The sequence below is a fragment of the Emydura macquarii genome, unplaced genomic scaffold (genome assembly GCF_026122565.2).
Source record: "Emydura macquarii macquarii isolate MOO-44397 ecotype Brisbane River unplaced genomic scaffold, CSIRO-AGI_Emac_v2 contig_3044, whole genome shotgun sequence".
NCBI classification, from domain to species: Eukaryota; Metazoa; Chordata; order Testudines; family Chelidae; genus Emydura; species Emydura macquarii.
In genome coordinates this window covers 49327-70163 of record NW_027133181.1, presented here as the reverse complement: position 1 = coordinate 70163, position 20837 = coordinate 49327, and the positions used below count along the sequence as shown (strand labels likewise).

General features: G+C 41.5%; 1 protein-coding gene across 1 annotated transcript in view; it reads left to right on the top strand.

The window, feature by feature from the left end:
- The first annotated feature begins 2861 nt into the window (after positions 1-2861).
- The window catches only part of TRPC3 (transient receptor potential cation channel subfamily C member 3), a 54695-nt gene continuing 36719 nt past the window's right edge, over positions 2862-20837 (top strand). The window contains exons 1-2 of the mRNA XM_067530176.1: positions 2862-3143; positions 14552-15323. Coding sequence (XP_067386277.1) covers positions 2914-3143; positions 14552-15323 — 1002 coding nt within the window. The 5' untranslated portion in view covers positions 2862-2913. The remainder of the gene's footprint in view (positions 3144-14551; positions 15324-20837) is intronic.

Here is a 20837-nt window from a genome sequence, read left to right as displayed (position 1 = left end):
ACTCCTGTGGTCAGATATCTGCAGATATTAACTCTTGATCTCAGTCATTTGCGGATGTTCTGTTCAAAGCTGGTGTTAGCTCATGTTCCTGTGGTTGACTGGTGTTGTTATGAACAAAATTCCCCCTTACACATTCTATTTCCGTTGGACCATTTATCTGTGCCAAAGTTTATAGGCCTCAAGCATTATGCTAACTGTTGAAGCTAATAACTTACAGGATACAGGCCTGTTGGTTCCTTGCATTACTGCTGAATATAATAAATGCAGAATATAATGAAGGCAAGGCAGCGAACATAAAAAAGGCAAGCTAGGCCTATAGGCTACATCACTGACCCTTTTTTAAATCAAGATTGGATGTTTTTCTAAAATATATGTTCCAGGGATTATTTTGGGGAAGTTCTATGGCCTGTGTTTTATACAGGATGTCTGAGTAGATTATCACTGTGGTCCCCTCTGGCCTTGGAATCTATGAAATAACTAAGGGTCAGGCTCTATAATGAGTTCGCTAGCACATACTCCTGTGTCCCTACTGGATTCAGTTGAAGTTAGTAAGCAGACACAATTAAAGCATCTAAAGAAAGAGTGACTTGATTTTCTTGACTTGACTTCGTTGTTCCTTTTGTAAGGATACATTTGATATTTAGAGTCCTTATGCCTGTCATAGCCTTGAGAAGCAATTTTTTTAAACCCATGTGCTTACTTTTTTCCCCATAGGAAATTCTACAGGTGAGACATATGGCCTGATCCTATATCGCTTATTCAGACAAAACTTCCACTGACTAGAATTAGAGTCTTTCCTGAATAAGGAGTGCAAAATGAGAATTTATGTTTTTAGGTCAATGAAACTCTGCAAGGGTCAGTGCTAGCAGATTGCATCAGCTAACTCGGCTCTAATACAGTGTACAAGAATTAGGTTTAACATCTTGATGTCTGTCTTCTATGGACAATCCTATGTGATTCTAAATTACTGTGGCTAGCTGGTTAGATAGTATGGTGATGGGTGCTATATAAATACCTAAAATTGGGCCAAAATCTGCCCTACAATCTGTGTAAGCCATTGAAGACAAAGGGAGTTAGACATGGTGTAAATGGGCAGAAAATGGCCCACTGATTTTTTTTAATAGATTAAACTGACAAAGACAATGATTCATTTTCCAAATGCCAAAATTTTAGCAGAACTAGAATGAGGTTATGCTTCTCTTTGGGGTTCTTCCTACACATGCAACAACATTTATATGTGTTGAAAATATGCAAAAGCAAAATCTCACATCGTATAGAAAACTAGTTGTGCAGCAGAGAAGAAAGAAATAGGGTATTGCAAACCTTTTCCCTGGTAGTGCTGAGAAGACCTACACATTAAGCCCCAGCAGGTATGAGTGCCTTGTGTTGCTCACTAGTGGCATCTCTGTCTAAGGAGGGAGTCGTATTTGGGGATAGATTCTGCTCCCATTGAAATAGATAGTGAAACTCCCATTAACTTCACTAGCAATAGGATTTGGACTTCGGTCTTTCTCACTCCAATGCATAGTGACTGCTACATTAAGCTTTGAAGTTCAAAGCAAGAAAAAAACGGGGTCATGGTCTGCGATGTTGAGATAGAGTGTGAATAGCTATATTGTAATGAATAAACTAATATAAATAGATTGCTGTGCAGGTTCCCTATGAAAACAGATGAAGTTAAACTCTCCCTCAGTGCAACCTCACTGACTCCAACGGGGTTGCACGGTTATGAGGGCATAATTTGCCACATAATATAATTTGCGGAAACTCTCATGAGAACAAAAGGAGAAATAACTTTGTATTTTCTTTACAACAAGAATCTTTGTGATTTAGCTCTATACAAAAGTATATAACTAGCTTCAGTTACTGGTAAGAGGCATAAGAAGTGTCTTAACACTCACATTGTTTTTAGTTTTATACTTGTCACTTAAAAAGAATTTGGAAATGTAGATTGTCGTATTTTTATCATAGGCAAGCCAGTGAAAATGTTGGACTCTTCCTATTTTCACATGTAGGGAGCCTTATTTAAACTATTTTCCTGTGGGGGGGGGAGGGGGATGGGAAGACTGCTCAGAAATTTAGTGCGTTATGAGATGTATGTGATTGTGTCAGGCAACTGATTGCTTTTTAATTTGTTTCTTGGAGATTTTTGTGGAGATGACACTGCTTCATGCTGTGTACATATATAATATTCAATTTGTGGCTTTTTAAATGTTCTTTACTGTACTATATCCATGTTAATATTATTGTCCATATAAACCGATTTAGAAGTTATGCCTGGGAGAAAAACGATTTACATCAGTAAAATACATATAAAAGCTGCTTAATATGGACTTCACTTGTGCCTGGGGAGCCTTTTAACTGCCCCATAGCAAAGTTGCATTGCCTGTCCTTTCTTCAGCAGGAACTGTTCTTAAACTCCCCAGCTTTCTCCATGTTCTGAGACATGCATTGACTTGGGGTGGGAGAGGGAAGCTGTCATTTCCCCTGCTCATGTGCAGGTCGGAGTGGAGTCCCCTCCTCTCCTTACTGCCTTCTTTGGCAAATGATTGATTCTCTCTTTCTCTCTCTCTCTCTCTCTCACACACAGCGATGATGCTATCCTAGCAAAGTGATGATGAAAGGGAGAGGAGAGGGGCAGAGCTGGAGTCCTTTCTCCTCACCAGCTCCTCATTCAGACCTACTCCCCAGCCTTCCCTATCAGGCTGCACATTGTCTTTCCTTCCTGACAAGCAGCAGCAGTAGCAGCAGTCTGGAAGGGGAAGGGATCTTTTTTTATGGTGAGCAGGGTTTTGTCCCTTCCAGCTGCTCTGTCCTTGCTGGGCAGGGCTTTCCTCCTCCTCCTCGCTCCCCCAGCACAGGCTACTAGCCGAGGTTGGCCGGCAGCAGCAGCATCCTGAGAAGAACTCGAGCATGTCCAGCAAGGGCAGGAGATGTAAGGAGCAGGGGAGAGTGACCTTCCCGCAGCAGCAGCAGGAGGAGGAGGATGGGGGAGAGGAAGAGGAGCAGCAGCGCCGGCGGCGGGGCTGGCGAGGCGTTAATGGGGGACTGGAGCCCTCGCAGCAGCAGCAGCAGCAGAGAGCAGTGAAAACTCAACGGGAACCCTACGGCTACTACCCGCCCCTGCCACTGGTCAGCCCCATGTAAGTACCGGCCGTGGGGTGGCGGTGCGCGGGCAGCTGCTCTAGCGGAGATTTGCAGGGGGTAGCGGGGGGCTCCGATTTCATCGCCACAAAGTTAGAGCGCGTCACTCCCGCGGCTGAGCCAGGCGAGCGAGCCACGCGGGCTGAGGTCAGGTGCCCCAAAGCGGGGCCCCGGGCCTCCTCCCCATCGCTCTCCTACCTCGGCCGGGCATCTTCGGCCGTGTCCGTTCGGTGCCGTCCAGGGTGTGCCGCCGGCCCGTGCAGTTTGTGTCACACTGAGAGGGACCTCCGCTTACAAATGCGGATTAAACTGCAAGGAAACTAGTCGTGATCAATGCAGAGCAGCCGGGGTGACGATTTCCAGGGTAACTTCAGCTTTAGTGTGGACGCTTTGAATAAAGCCACGAGGATGGGAATTGTAAACACCACTCCACCCCCGAGGTCGTTTTATTTCTCTAGCCTATGGCTCTGTTACTCCCGGGACTGTGAATGTAGGAGCTAGAAAGTGAAGGAGGCCGCAGCAGTACAAATGACCCATGCAGTCAGCGGGGGCCTGGACCACTGTAGAGGGGTCAGTGAGGTTTGCTGTTCCTGGGAACCTAGATGTAATGTTAGAAGGTGTCTTCGAGTTGGATGAAAAATGGACTTCCATTCATTTCCGGAGTTACATCGGGATTTGAAGCCAGCCAGCAAAAAATCCAGAGGAAAGGGGACAGCCTGTATCTAGATACAGATATATGCTTGCTCCTTTCTTTAAGCTGGGTGGGGGCGGCATGGATTTGCAACACAACCTTTCAGTTTGCTGCTCATGCAGAAGGAAGAAGACCCTCCCCACATCCCCGAAGATTCTCATACTATATGTAACCTGGGAAGTGTTACACTGCTAAAGGCGCCTCCCCCAGCCTAAGGGGAGGAGTCACTGAATCCGGGATAAAACTGATTATAGGGGACAACTAATAAAAAAAACCAAGAAGGGGCGTGGGGGTCACAGGTTTAAACTAAGGGAACAGGAAAGGGACACCGAGCAGAGAACCTCGGACAGCGCCCACTGCTCCCAGAAGGTGTCAAGGGAGCCAGCGGACGCTGCCCGGAGGAACTCTGCCCGGATGTGTGAGTGCACAAGGGAACGGAAGTAGGCCCCAGAGTTGCAGAGTACCCCCCCTTGCCAACCTCCTCTCCCTGGTCTTGTAGATGGCCATTTTGGCCAGGGCTAGAAGGAGGTTGACGAGGAGGTCCCATGACTTTGTGGGGCCACAAATGGGGTGTGCATAGATGAACAGGTGCAGGACCTGCTACCACCTGTGGAGGGCAAGGACCCCCGGTGGGCCAGTCTCTATTCCACCTTGACCCCACGGCCCACCGGGGATATCAGTTGGTGGCTCCTTCATGGAGCTGTGAGCGTGGGCATGTACTTGGTGCTGTTCACCCCTCACTCTGACACCTGCTCCTATTGCGGCATGAGGGAGACCCTCGGGCACATTTATCTCAAGTGCGCCAGATTGCAGCCCCTGTTCTGGCTCCTGCAGAACCTCCTGCTGAGGTTCTGGCTGCACTTCTCACCACATCAGAAGAGTCTCATGGTAAGCAGGAAGACCAAGGAAGGAGCTTAGAGATCGAGGGTCAGCAGTGCCCCCTGGTGTCTTTCCCGCGCACTCCTACCCTGCCTATCCCTTACTAGTGTTTATCTTTTAGAGCTCAACCCAGCAGATTAAGTAGCGTAAAGGATGTTGTTGTGTGCAAACAGGAGAAAAATGCGATGGCTTATCAGTTTGTTTATTTATCCTACCAAGAGCAGGTTTTCTCGGGTAATCTTTATTGTATCAAATAGACTGTTTTTGTTCACACTTAACTTTTTTAATTAAACTTATTTTATATATGACACAGCACAGATCCCATCTGCAAAAAAAGGATGGAGATGTTTTACCAAACTTATTAGTACGGCTACTCAAAATCCAAGACTTTCCTGAAAGGATTTTTTAATATCCTACTGACTAACTTTAATTTACATTCACAGCAATTGTATAACTTACAGCTATATGATGTTTTCTGCCTAGTTTTCTGAGAAAATCCAATTGCTGTCTTGGTTAAGGTTTGGGGAATTAATGCAGCTCTCTTGTCCCAGAACTAAAAAAAAAATCTTACTTTTGTACCTATGTGAAGGTATCTTTACATTTTCCTATGGTAAAGCACATATTCAAAATCTCCACCACAGAATCACACCACAAAAATAGAGAACTGGATGATCTGTGCAGTGGGACAAACTTTTCATCTTGTAACTTTATTTCAAGTTTTGATACTTTCTGAAAACATCAGTTAGTATCATTTTTAAAAACATACACAGACGTAATTATTGTTAATGGTTAAGAGGACTTACCTGCAACAGAAATACATTTTCTTTTCGTAAAGATGTTAAATTTCTTGTCTATTTTACAAAATCAATAAAATGTTTGAGAGAAAGAAGACCAGCAAGGGATTGACTTCCCAGTTTTTGTGTGCGCTGCCCAGGAGTTATTCAGTCCTTTAATAATATGCTGTAGTTTTGGCTGACACCTCAATATTTTAGTCTCCAAGGATTACCTCAGTATCTTACAGTTTCAGGTCAAAATTACTTCTTAATTAAATGTTTTCATTACTAACCAATGAACACTTTTTGAGATATGTATTACTACAAAATGTGTTCTGTGTTTGTAAAAGTGCTTAATTAAAATCACACGGGGGAAAATTTTAAAATACAACAATTAAAGTAGCACTTAGAATGTGATAATCACAAATATACGTAGATTCCACCATCCCTGGGCAGGAGTTTTACACTGTATTATGCTTTGTATCCAGTGGCCCAGATATCAAGAGACTTAAATTTCTTGATCTCTTCAGTGATAGTATAAATGGTGTCATTGAGCCACTGGCATACTCCCTTCCTTAAGAAATGGATATTACACCAACATGGCCTGATACTTGAATCCAGTTTATGCAGCCCTAGGCTTTTGTATCTGGAGTTACTTATCAGAATACAGCTAGGGTTACTTATCAGAATACAGCTCTTGCATTCCTGCCCTAGCACTTTCTGCTACATTAGCAGTTGCAAGTGACTGTTCAGTGGGCTGATACTAGTACTCCCCAATCAATGTAAGAGGACATGCTGAAGCAACGGTGCATAGGGGACCATCAAACAAAGGATATATAACCTCTGTCATCTCTACTGAGTGCCCAACTCTGCAGTCTGATTCCAAACTAACATAGCGTTTTAGCGAGAGTTCCAGCTAGATCAACAGGTTATTTCCTCTGGAATGCTGTTTTAAGTAGGATTTTAAATGCTAAAAATGTAACATATTAATGAAGTCAATATGGATAAATATAATTCACTGAGATCAGGTGCCCCATCCCAGGTGCTGTAGTTGTACAAACATAGAATAAAAGACAGTTCCCACTTTGCAGAGTTTACAATCTAAATCAACATAGCGTTTTAGCGAGAGTTCCAGCTAGATCAACAGGTTATTTCCTCTGGAATGCTGTTTTAAGTAGGATTTTAAATGCTAAAAATGTAACATATTAATGAAGTCAATATGGATAAATATAATTCACTGAGATCAGGTGCCCCATCCCAGGTGCTGTAGTTGTACAAACATAGAATAAAAGACAGTTCCCACTTTGCAGAGTTTACAATCTAAATCAACATGACAGATAAAGGATGGGAGGGGGAACAGGCAAAAAGGGCTAAAGTGACTTGCCCAAGGTTATACAGAAAGTGAGTGGCTAAACTGGGAATAGAACCCCGGTTTCTTGATTCTCTGTCCAGTTACTTACTGACAAGTGCTGGGTTGCTACAGGATGTGTCCTACATTCATATATCCAGGGTTCTGGTTCTATTTGCAATAGTTTTGTGACCAAGATAAAATGACGGGGACAAGTATTGATAAAACAATGTAAAAGAAAGAATGGAGTATATTGGTAGTATGATCCCTGATCATTAAGTAACTTAATGGTTAGCTACTGGTCAGCACTTATTTGATTATATATTTCACTTGGACATTCTGAATGTTTGGACACACACCCGGTCTAGACTAAGGCTGTGCCATGTGTAACTGGCAAGGTATTTTTTCCCACATTTGAACAAAAGTAACATTTAGATTATGACTTTGATTTCACAAGATACTAACAGTCCTATACAAGGAACACACAGGCAAAAATATTGTGAGTTGTAGCTTCCTTTTTTCAAAGGAACATTAAGGGATTAGGTATCTATGTTCCACTGAAATGCAATGGCAGTTTTGCACCTAATTTCCTTAGACTCCTTTGATAATCACAGCTCTGATCCCAAATCAGAAGGAGTGCAAGGAAGTTTAATGTTCTCCTCTGTCCACCCCTTACCATGTTGCTTCTCTGTATAGGTTTTTTCCCCAGTGCTGTGTCTGCACAGATCTGGTTCTGAAGTCAGAGTCTAGCTAGCTGTAAACTTTTGTCCTGTCCTATTACTTGTTCGTTCCACTGATCTTATTTGTTCCTAAGCAAACAGCTAATTAAAGTTTTGTGAGGAAGGAACTGGAATGGAACGATGACTATCACATTGTATCTTACCGCTAGTGACATGGTCTGACTTATCTTCACAGCCCTGACCCAGCACTTCCATTAGCAATGATTCATTATGGCCACTTTGGATGAGATTTTACTTCAGAATGGACCAATGTAGTACTGTGGGTTGGGATCAGACTATTCTGCTTTTATGTGGTGTGTTCGGCATATCAAGTGAGTGAGCCTCCCTGTTCCATCAAGCCAGGTGATATTTCAAGATAAGAGAGAGAAAAAATCTCATGTTATACATTTGGATTTAGGGGAAAGTGCACTGAGCCAAAAGGCCATGTGTGAGCTTTAAGGTCATCTCTTCTACTGACAGGTATTCATATTTCTGTGCACTTCAAAACATGGGCAAGGCCTCAGCACCTCATCCTAGGAGTGAAGCTGGTATCATTCTCTCCATTTTAAAAATAAGTTAACTGAGAGGTTGCACAAAGTTACTTTTGACAGAACTGGGACTAGAACCTAGGTTTCTTATACAACAGATTCAAGCCTCATCTATGCTGCTTTTAGATAGATAGTCTGACTGTAACCACTAGACAATAGTCCCATTTCAAGCACAGAAATACAATCTTGATCCTCCAATATTCATTCTACTGCTGTCCAGCAAATAGCTGTGCAAACCGCTTGCAAAGTACCCGTGCCACTTCTCCCCTTACTGGCTGGTCCAAAGAAGACAGCAGTTGATTTTTTTTATCTCAAATTACAGAATTCAGTACTGGTGAGTTAAAGGATACAGTCCCTGCTCTCAACCTCTGCGAAGAGTCCTTCTGACTATAAAGAATAAAATTTCTGTTTCTCCAGTTTTCTTTTTTTATAACTGGTTAGTTTTGTGTTTTCACTGTGTGAACTAACTCAGAAACAAGTTTTATAGTTAAACATTATCTGTCAATGATGACACAATAAGCAATAAAACACAGGTGTCCCCCATTTCAATCATTTGTCACACATTTCAATTGTCTGTCACTCAGGCAGGTTTGAAGGTTAAAAGATACCGTTGCTGTGGTGGAGGGACAGCAGCTTTTGACATTACATTTTAAAAGTGGAAGAACCAACAGCCAAGTGCCAAGCTTGTTATTGCTAAATATGAAGTTTCTAGCTTAGAGCATAGCAGTAACACTATGTCCATCTAAAGGGAAAATTCAGCTTCAGGAGCATACTTGAGTATTCAGGCAACAAAGCAATGCACTCATAATGCAATAATATTATGCATACAAAGCAGGATGAAGAGACTCTAAGCATCTTTTTCTAAGGAAAGGAGGGATTTATTGTCTCTTTTATTTATTACATGTGGATGATGAATTTTGTGGATAACAATATGGTTATGAATTAGGACAGTTTTTGTTTGCTTCTTTTCTGAAACTTTATTGTGTATAAATAAATCAGAGACTTACCCAGAACATATCATTATTGCTTCTGAAAGTTTCTGGTGTATCTTATTAGGATCACGTGACTTCATAGAGTATTTTCTTGGTCTCTTTAAAGCATGCCCATATTACAATGGGAGTGAATGACACAAGGGGAAGCTCGAGATGTACTGTCCCTATTTCATGTTATCCTAGAAAAACATAACCATGGATTATAAAATGAAACTGGAGATATACTCTCCCCTCTCTACAAATAGTGTTGAGATCATAACTCGTCTCTGAGAAGCTAAGAAATATATTACTGTGATGGGTGTTGTAAAATAAGAGCTTGCATGAGTAGTACTAGTCATGGTTAGGTTAACAGTTAATAATTTAGGATCTGATTCTGTAGTCCTTTCACATTTAAAGCTGTTGTTAAAGTCATTGAAAGTTTTGCCTAACTAAATGGACTCATGCTGGCAAATGACTACTAGTAGTAACACTGTTAAGAAGCTACAATTTGTAATTTGGGACACCAGGAACATGCTTGCTTTATCCATTCCATAAGCAGCTACTGTATCCTGTTATCCAAATACTTCAGGATTAAGAATTCTCGGAGTTAAATTCTGCCCTAGGTTACACTTGTTCATCCTGTTTGCTAGTGAACCTTTTAAGTTCCTTGAAACAAAAAGCTGTACACCTAGCATTTGTCTAAGCTGCAGTTGAAGGTGTGATTGGAGCTCGAGTAGGCATATAGACCTAACTTTTATCTAGATAGCTCAAATAAAAATAGCAGTGAAGCTTCAGTGGTGGAGATTCAGGCACAGGCTGTACAGAAGGCAAATAAAAAGAACTAAAAATATATTAAATCTTGTGACTTGGTTTTAAGCTAGTCTCATGATGTTTGGGGGGCTTGACTTGCTTTTTGAATGCTTTGGATTGCCAGTACTAAATGTGGGATAATTATAGTGCAATCAAAAATGCAAAGTTTTAGATTCAATTATTCAAAAATATTTCATAGATTCCTTGGGATTCCATTAAAAAAGTGATTCTTAAATTTGAGAACTGGAGATTAGAAAATGAAATAGCAGACTGTGTCTATTCCTACACTTCTTACTCTGACAATTTCCACAGACTTCAGGAAGGTGTCTGAATTTGATGGGAGAGTTGCCTGGATCTAGCCATTTAGCTATATATTTTGGCAATGATACAAAATTGCTACCACTTGATTTTTTTCAGAAGCCCTGACAATGCTTTAAGATATAAGCAATTTTCATCTTATTTATTCTGAAAAGACATCTCACTCAAGTCATATCTTTTTGTCATAAAATACATTAGAGTATATCTTTCTTATTGGCAAAATATACTCCACATTATGCCTTTGGAAGGATATGTCTCCTCCTACGGAAACCAAATGAGTCTCTTTATTCCAGCACTGAGTTTTGAAAGAATAATATGTGGAATGGGGAAAAAAATGTATTGAAAAATTGTACTGAATATTTGGGAAATGAATGATATGTTAAGTACTTATTTCATAAAAGATAGGTGGATCGCAAAATGAATTGTTAGAATCTCTTTAGATCAAGGATTCATCATAAGAAAATGTATTCTTTCTTTATTTGCTGTTTAATAAAATTATAATAAAAATATTACAGTAATTACAAAAGGGAAATATCACTTTTAGCATAGACTACACTGTAGTGCCACACAAATCACTACCTTTATACAAAAACATTGATCATACTAGAAAATTATATAAAGATAAAATTATTTTATCACAGGAGACACCTGCCCTTGGTAATTAATATTGTCATACCTCCTGCCAGATTGCAATGAAACAGCTCATTTGTGGTAACTAAAATATCTAAGAGTTGGTCTAGGGTGCTTTCAGGGTGCTTGTAGCTTTCATAAAATTATAAAGAATTTGTTTTACTAAATATATTACATATGATGCAGAGTCCTACATCATGAATGGAATTTTTTATGCAGAATAAAAATCATTAGCTCCGACATGGCTGTTGCTTATAGGTCAATGCAAGTTCTTTGTATCATGGCAGTACAATCTAGTCAGTCTAAAACACTATTAAGAAGGTCGCATTGTCAAGCACTCAGATGTTAGGAGATGTCCAAATTAAGGTTTGTGTACCCTTAATTCAGTCCCATGTGCATGGTGATGCAGTCTTTAATTACATAATCACATGTTATTTTTTCCACAGGACTTCTGCCTCATTCAGTGCACAAAATGGGCTGTATTTAATAAGCAGCTATACAAATATTTTATTTATTACTCATGTTCAGTGTAGGCCCTATGCCTTATTTATTGTACACTATTCTGCTCTGAAGACAAAATTAATTTCCTCATGAGCTTTTCTATGGCACTTATCACTATAGCATGCAGGTGCTTCACAAACGTTAATTACTTTATTTTCACAGCACCCTTAGAAAGTGAAGAGATATTATCCCCTTTTTAAAGCGGGGTAGTGCATAACAGAAAAGGGACATTAAGGTCAAAATTATCCACTAAGTTGAGGTGCCCAAATTGAGCTACCTAGAACATGACTGTCACAGTGGTTAGTATATTTAACAATTTAGATGTTCAAAGTGCACTTCCTACTTTGCACTTCTGTATGTCACACCTTACGGTTTCAAGTCAGGCACCAGAAAATGAGGAAAACACAACTAGTGACCATTTGTGAAAAGTTTGGCTTAAGTGTCTTGCACAGCATCACATAGAAACTCAGTGGCAGAGACAGGGATGGAATCCAGTTCTTCAAGGCAGCATTCAACTACCTTAACCATGAGACCATCCTCTTGCTTCCAGTCATCTCCTGACTCACTCACCTTCCAACGTCTGCAAAAAAACCAAAAACACCTTCCTTCACTACACAGCCCTGAATTGAACCCTGGAGCTTGTCCATTCTGTGCACTGAATGAACCAGGGGTCATGGGAAAAAATAGTATATGAACATGTAATTAAAGATGCTATTATGCCATCTTTCCCACTCTTCACTCCTTCCTGGCTCCCACGCTTCCTACCTGGACTCCTCATCCTAGAATATGCTCCAGGATCTTTATCCAGCCAATCCCACTTCCAGTTCTCTGCTCCAAGGTTTCTCAACCCATCTGACTTCTGGCCTCACCACTGCTCTCCTTGCCATCTGGTTCCCAGTCCCCAGACCCACCCTGGTTACTCATCCAGTTTCAGTCTCTCTCCTGCCCACTAGGCTCCTCATCCTGGTTTCCTTGCCCAGCCAGTCCCATTTTTCCCTCAATCTTTCTTCTGCTGCACTGGCTCCCACCAATGGTTCCCAGTCTGGGTCTCCTTGCCCAGGCCAGTTTCTCTGCCTCTCTCCCATACCAGATCCCAGTCCCAGGCTTCTTGTCTCAATCTATTCCCTCCAGCCCTTCAGGTCCAGCTCTTGTCCCATCTGCATTTGAGTCAGGCAACTTTGTCCTCAAGGCTACCTGGGAGATAGGAAAGGGCGTATTGAGAGCACAGGAGAGACAGTCTTCCGCTTCTCAGTTCCTATGCCCAGCCCCATTTGGGCTCATAGCAGCCAAGACCAGAAATTGCAGGGAAAATTCTACCTTGCCTCTTCATCTCAGGGCCTGAGCATACTCAGTGCAGAAAGAAGCTGGAGAATTAAACTGACTAGCAAAACTTTAGCTACTAACATATCTCTACTGAGCTTGTGTGAACTATTTTTCTGAAATTTGTAACTAGGCTTGGCAGGATTAAATTTTTATCAGTAAATGTCAATTCACTGTACACACAAAAACTGAAGGAAAAAATATTTCCATTGATAATAATGAAAAATTACAGATAGGCAAATTAAGAACAATGCTGCTTAACAATTTTTTAAAGTTTGATTTAAGGATATTTTCTTTGTGTATTTTGACATGTGATGTTGACAATTTGTGTTTTAACAGTTATAAAACTTTAACTTATTAAATTTCAATGTCAACTGTTATTAAATAATTATGATCTGGGCCCCCCACACAATTTCCCACAACTGTGAAAATTTAAATTGATAAAAAAATAAAAAATGCTTAAAATACAATTGATATGATCTGTTGTAATTATAAAATACAAATTGAATTCTGCCAAGCCTACTTGTCACTAAGCCAAATGTGAGTGACTTTTAACAACAACCACAAAAGGCACATCCTTGACACTAAGGCCACTCCCCTGGCAAATGTCAAGTTCCTTCTCCAAAGCTTGGAGACTCTATAGCAGCTTCTAAAAATAATCCTTACAACTAATTTATTAACATGGGCAAAACAATGTATTTTCCCCTAATCTCATGTTCAGAAATAGCTGAACTATTTTACTTAATCTTTCCAAAATAATTCATTTGACGGCAGATACCGAGCATGGAAAATTTAAGCCCAAATCATTAAAGTTTGGCAGAATTATAACCAACTGAAAATAAAGTCTTATAATGGGATGTGTCAGGCAGATAGTGCTGTTTATTGCAGGGGAAACTATTTTTGGTTAGTAAATACTAACTTCATTAATATCTGTCAGACAGTAAAATATCATCATTGATAATTTAGTGACCAATGGGCCAAAACCTGAAGTCCTCTCTCTCTTTTTACTTAGTCTATCCTCTGCGAAAACTCAGACTGAAGTTAGTAAGGGCTAAGTACCATATTTAGGAATTGGCCTAACACTGGTAGTGGTGCAGGTTAAAAATGTGTAATTTGTCTTGTACAGTCTGTGTGCAGAGATCACCAGCTAGGGTCAGGAAGGAAAGTTTTCCCTAGCCCCACTGACAGCACTACATGTGTTGCAAGGTACCATATGGTTTGTTTGCATTTTGCCTTCCTCTGAACCATCAGGTCTGCATCACTGTTGTGTGTAGGCTACAGGACTTGATGATCCGTGCTCTGATTTGGCATGACAAATCTTGTGTTTCCTATGTGTATCTATTACCCGTATTTCCCCATGTATAAGACGCTCCCATGTATAAGACGCACCTTAATTTTGGGGCCCGAAATTTGAAAAAAAATGTTATTGAACTCAAGTTTTATTCATCATAAATGCAAGTAAAAAAATCTACAACCACTGTATAAGACGCACCCAGTTTTTAGACCCCAAATTTTTCGAAAAAAGGTGTATCTTATACATGGGGAAATACGGTAAATGTGCTTAGAAGATATTTTTTAAAGGAACTAATGTTGCACATAAAAAATATTTTATTGTGGTCCTTGAGGAGAAATGGGCCTACAGGAAATGAGTCTGTGAACACCTTTCAGTTGTGTGGAAGAGACAATGTAAGAGTCTATGACCCCTCCTCCACCACAAAGCTGTTTCCATGCAAGTGTAAAGGTTGAAAGTCCATGACAGAAGGAGAGCCAGGCAGACAGATGGGCAAATGACACATGACAAAGGAGAAAATCATCAGTGTTTGTAGCCTCAGGGGAGAATCTGCCAAGGAAATGACTGATATAATAGTCTACAATTATTTAATCTTTTCTGCTTATTAGGTCCATTGAAGGAAGTCCATCTCTGAGACGTGTGACTATGATGAGGGAAAAGGGAAGGCGACAAGCTATTAGAGGCCCAGCGTTCATGTTCAATAACAGGGGCACAAGCCTCAGTGCTGAAGAAGAACGTTTTCTGGATGCAGCAGAGTACGGAAACATTCCTGTGGTGCGCAAAATGCTGGAGGAGTCAAAAACACTAAATGTCAACTGTGTTGATTATATGGGCCAAAACGCTTTGCAGCTGGCTGTAGGGAATGAGCATTTGGAAGTGACAGAACTTCTGTTGAAGAAGGAGAACTTGGCACGAATCGGAGATGCACTGCTGCTTGCAATCAGCAAGGGGTATATTCGGATAGTGGAAGCAATTTTGAATCATCCCGGTTTTGCAGCAAGTAAGCGACTGACTCTGAGCCCCTGTGAGCAGGAGCTCCAGGATGATGATTTTTATTCCTACGACGAAGACGGCACCCGCTTTTCTCCAGACATCACTCCCATCATTTTAGCTGCCCATTGCCAAAAATATGAGGTTGTGCACATGTTGTTAATGAAAGGAGCGAGGATAGAAAGACCTCACGACTATTTCTGCAAATGCAATGACTGCACTGAAAAGCAAAAGCATGATTCTTTTAGTCACTCCAGGTCGAGGATAAATGCCTACAAAGGCTTGGCTAGTCCTGCTTACCTGTCCCTCTCCAGTGAAGATCCAGTTCTCACAGCTCTAGAACTCAGTAATGAACTTGCCAAGTTGGCCAACATTGAAAAAGAATTCAAGGTAAGGTTCTTTTTTGTTTGCCTCTTTTTGTTTTTTTTAATGTTAACTTTACTTGTAACTTCATCCGCTGCTTGACATTATTTCCTGTATTTTACCTTTTCAGATGTTTACAGATGTTTATTTACATTTTTCTTTTTGGTTCTTGATATTTTGAATGCTCACTGAGTAAATCATTAAAAAGCAGTTTTGCTTGAAACAAAAGTGCTTTTACACCTAATACGTGCCAAGAGCAATAGAAAAAGTGCCATTGGGAGTGCTACTAACCCTGCAAAGGATGGGAAACAGTTTTATTCGCTGTAACAGATAACAACTGGTTTTACTGAAGTGCACTCCATAGGGGTAATACAAGATGAGCATCAAGCAGCAAAATTATATTTTTCTTTGGCTTTACACAATAATTACTTTGTTTCCATTTTTTATTCACACACATTTTGAATGATGTTTTCTGCAAATTATGACAAGTACAGGCGATTGTTGTTTTACCACTTAACGGCCAATATTTTCATTCATCTTTCATGAATGTATTTGTCTGTTCAGTGCTAGCTGTTAAAATGTTGCAGATGCAGTCCCTTTTATTCTCTTTTTGATTTATATGTTTTAGTTTCACTGTACACTGATTATTCTGTGTATCTCAGCAGCTGCATTATTCATAATTAGACAATGATAAATATTATCCATTGCTGTCTTTTCATGGTGTGTAATTCCCTGTAATACTTCAGAAGGTACACTTACCAAAACCAGCTCTATGATTGAGGCTACACTGCATTGAAAAAAAAAAGCCTGGATCAGGGAATGACAGATTGTAAACAGAGAGTGGTTATATAAATGACATAGTATCTAATTGCAGCAACATTTTTAATGGGGTCCTGCCAGGTCAATGTTGAATACCGCTTTGTTTAATTAACATCTTCATACATGATGTGAAGGAGGAAAAAGACTCATTAATCATTGCATACCACAACCAACTGTAATTTATTACAAACACAATGGAGGACAGAGAAAAAATACAAGTGAATCTAGAGTGGGTGGGGGAAAATGGGTAGGAATGAATAGAATGAAGTTTAATTGGAACAAAAACCGAAGGTATACTTCTGGACAGAATTAATCCCAAATATTGTTAGATAACAGAAGTAAGGCAGAACTAGTCAGAAGGAAAGCTTTAATGCTGAAGAAAACCTGTGTATGTTTATGAGATAACCTCAACATGACATGAGTTTGTGCTGAAATAATGGTCTGCACCACTGACCAGGTGTAATGCCAAAGCAAATATTTTCTGACTTGGAGCTTGATTCTGCACAAAATTCACATGGGCTCTGTGGAGCTTACTCCAACAACTAAGGCACTTACTCAAATAAAACTCTACAGTAAGGCTGCCAGACCGCTGGGCCCTGTAAGATTCCTTGTAGCCTACACATCCTATAGCCTCTTTTCATCTTTCTTCCCTCATCCTGGACCTCTCATCTTCCTTGCATGGGGAAGGAAGCTGCCCTTACAGAAATAACATTCTGTACATTCTAAATTCCCCACACTACCTGTCCAAATTATATTGAGGTACATTTAGGGAAGAACATAAAAATCAAATTATGTCCTTATCGCCACTGAAAATATATTGGTCTGGGAAAGGATTTTGCAGAGACAGAACAGAAAAATGAGAGATTTTTGCCAGATAGGGACTATCCCTCCAAAATAGAGACTTTTGGCATACATGCCCCACAGTATGAACTGTAATTACTTATTTCACACGCCAACCATTACTGAAGGAAAAACTATAGTTGCCACCAATTCAGTATTTTTTTTACCATGGACTATTTTCCAAATAAGCCAGGATCCTGTCTTCCAGAGTTATGTGTGTACATGCTGGTGACTTGGGTCTTTTAAAATAATATTTCAGTTTGTCAGAACCATAAAGATGATGGCTTTTTCTGGATCTTCTGAAAGATAATTCTTCTATTGGACCAGCACAGCACTAAATCCTACATGCATGTGTTTTATTGTGCATTACATTAATTATTATTACACTAATGCTCAGACCTCTGTTAGATCAGGGCCCCATTGTGCTAGATGCTATGAACACACATAGGTAGAAGACAGTCTCTGCCAAAAAGAACTAAATTAAGACAAGACATAGATGTGTGTAACAAACAAATATTGGCACAAAGATGCAGTCGTGCGAAAAACCATGCAGAAGCAAACCCCAGCATCAGTAGAGCAGAAGTATATGCAATATAAACCCAGGAAACCCCAAAGGTTCAGAGTTTGGATGCACCTGAAAAGCCAGATTGTGGCAGTTATACCACTGGTGGATGACGTGGGTTGAAATGACCTTATGAGGAGCACTGGAGAGATTATGCCTCAGGTGAGAGGCCGCTCAAGCCAGTCTGCTGTCCCAGGCAATCTTCAGTATGTTGCCCCTTTCCTACTCCCTTGGAAGTTTGCAGCAAGAACCCATTCCCCATCGGCTCCTTGCAACCCTGTCCTGGCCTCTTCCTCCACTCCCTGGGGCCGGGGACTTGCTTCCCATCCACCCCCTGCAACTCTCCCCAAGCTTCCTCCACCTGCCCTGAGGCCAATGGAGACCCTTACCCACTGCAGCCCTTCTCCTGGAACTGCTGAGCTCAGTCACAAATGGGACCTGGGGACCCCCTGACCAGCCTCCCCCACTCCACACTCCCAGCCCACACCCATCCACAGTCCTCCACATGCCCATCTCATCCCATCCCATCTGCCCCCTACATGCCTCATAGCTTGATGAACACTGAGGGTATGTAACTGTGGCCTTGCCTCCTCCCCCTGCCCTCATTTCAGTGGCTTGCACTGCAGGGCGGAGGTTGGCCAAAAGTTCAAAAAGTCAGACTCCCCAAAATGCAATTTTTTAAAAAAAGATTATATTGCGTTTTGGTCCGTCTGTAATTCCAGAGCTCCCCCTGCCCATCCCCAGCGTGTGTGGCAGGTACAATGTCACCAGCTCTCCCAAATTTACAGTCAGGTGATGCTGGCTGCAAGAGTTCTCGCTGGTGGCCTGAGTTGGTGCTGAGCTTCCAGCTTTGTTCCTAACCCACATTCGAATTAATTAATTCTGCATCCACCCAGCCCTACATCTGCCCATCCCCAGCCGCCAATTAATTACGGAACTCCCAGCCCCCCAATCATTCTGCCCCACCCCAGTCCCATATCTGCCTTTTGCTGGGTACATCTGCTCATTCCGTAGCTCTAGGGGTTCTTCACCACTTCCAGGCTTGGGAGGGCCAGGGTCCTCTTCTATCATTTCCCAAGCGTCTGGGCAGCTCCCCGCTTCCCCTTCCAATACTTGGAGTTGCAGGGAATGGGATGGAAACAGAAGCAGGGACCAGACTGACCTTTTTCACAGGATGGAAGTGGGGAGGAGGGAGCGGAGCCACTCTGAGCTGCTGGGCTCTTTTTGCTTCCTCCTTCCCCAGTCCCTCCTGTGAGATTGGTGTTGGCTGCTCCATCTCCCCCCTTCCTTAATCAAAACCTCCTCTGGGCACCCGAGGGGAAGGTGGAGATCTCTCTCTGCCTTCTTCCTGCAGCAGCTATTCCCCAGGAGGTAAGGAAGTGGGGAAGGCTTGAAGGCTGGAGTTTTTCACATTGTTGCCAGACTGGCTCCAGTTGTGGCCCAAATCACATTACTTGCAATAAAATCATATCAGCTGGCGACAGGCAGGCATGATAGGGCTGCCAAAAGCATGGGGGTTACACAACATGCCACACTGACAGCCTCAGAGCTAGAGCTGGGACTGAGAGAGCAGCCTGTTAGCAGCTCTTTTCTGTCCCTCACATGAATCCATTCTAAGTTGTTTACCCATGTTTGTTTGGTGTAAACCCAAGTTGCAACAGAATGTTAAATACATCTGACAAGGTGGGTTGCAGCCCACGAAAGCTTATGCCCGCAGAAATTTGTTGGTCTTTAAGGTGCTACAGGACTCTCGTTGTTTTTAATGTTAAATACAGCTGCCTTTTCTATGAGTTCTCAGTCTCTTCTATCATAAAGCTGCGGTTAAAGATGAATGGCATACTGACTCCTTGCTATGTATTGCCATAGCCCTGAGTGGAAAACTGGCACTCCCATCCACTATGACTGAGGTTGGCCTGTAGGCCTCTTGTGCTCCCTCCTCTGGTATCATAATGGGGGCTATCTAGGGATTTCAGTTTTCAGCTTCAGTCAAAAGCAACTGGTAAAACAGCATTGAGCATAATTCTTCCAAGATTTATTTTTAAAATATAGATACAACCCCCTCTCATGCCTAGAAAATTCTTGAACTGTTCTCAAAGCCTATGGTAAATTGCAGATTTTCTCATTTCCTGTTTCTACTCTCTGCATTTCACTTTCTGGTTACACATAGCAGCAGCGCGGTAAGCAGTTGTGTGTGTAGTTCCCCACAGTGTGGGAGTGTCAGATGCAAATATTTAATGAGGCTGTTTAAGAAAGTTTTGGGGCTAAATTTCCAAAAGCAGACATACTTAATTGAATGTGCACTGTTGTATATGAGAAAAGCCCAATTGCTGATTTGCACAAGAAAATACTGATGTACACATGTAAACCAAGGTTGCACAAACACAGTGGAGTTTGTTTGCATGCAGTTTAGTGCACTCACTCTTGAAAATTAGATTTTTAATGGGGGATAAAAGTTAGTGTTTGTTTCACTGCTAATGAAACTGATTTCTTCTCAAATTTATGGAATAAGAATTCAAAGGAATCCATAAAACCTGATTTTTCTTTGAAGTTACAAAACACTAAGGTAGCCAAAAATAAATACTGCAAATAAAAAGGAAAACTGAAGTCTCCTAGGGATATCTGACTTCTCTACCTCTTCTCTATTTCCCTCTCCTCCTAGTGTTTCCCCTTCCACTCTTCCTCTACTGCCTTTGGTGTGTTCTCTTTATCTCTGCTAGTGTTGCGTTTCCCCTTCTTCTTGCCCCTATGGCGCGATTTTGCCTTTCTCTTCTCAGCATCTGTGTGAGAATCTATTTTCTCTCCCTTTCCCTTCTTCTTTCTTCCTTTTCAGGTTCCCTCTTTGGGATTTCCCCATTTCTCCTCCCCCCTCCTTTCCCTCTCCACCCACTCCCTGTGATTTCCCATTTTCTTTCCTTCTGTAGGTTCGCTTGTCTTCTACCTCTACCTGGTTTCTCCTCTCTCCCTAATCCTGGTCTCAGATGAAACTGCTGATGGCTGTCTCTGGAAACCAGCAGAGGGAGCAACAAAGAAATGGCATAAGCATCTTATAGCTCTGGGAGCAGCAAGTAGTCCCTAGTGGCCAGAGCAAAACCTGCAGCAATTCCTCCCCTCCCCTACTCCAAATTCTCACTAGTAGGGATAGAAAACAAGGTTCAGGATAGAAGTCAGAAATTCCAGAATGTTCCCTCCCAGCCAAATCAGGACTGTTGGCAAAAACTGAAAAACACGCATTCCATTAAAGGTATTTCTATTATACCACGTTTCAATCTTTTAAAGCAGCTGATTAGATTTTTGCCTGTCACGGAGATACAGCAGCCATG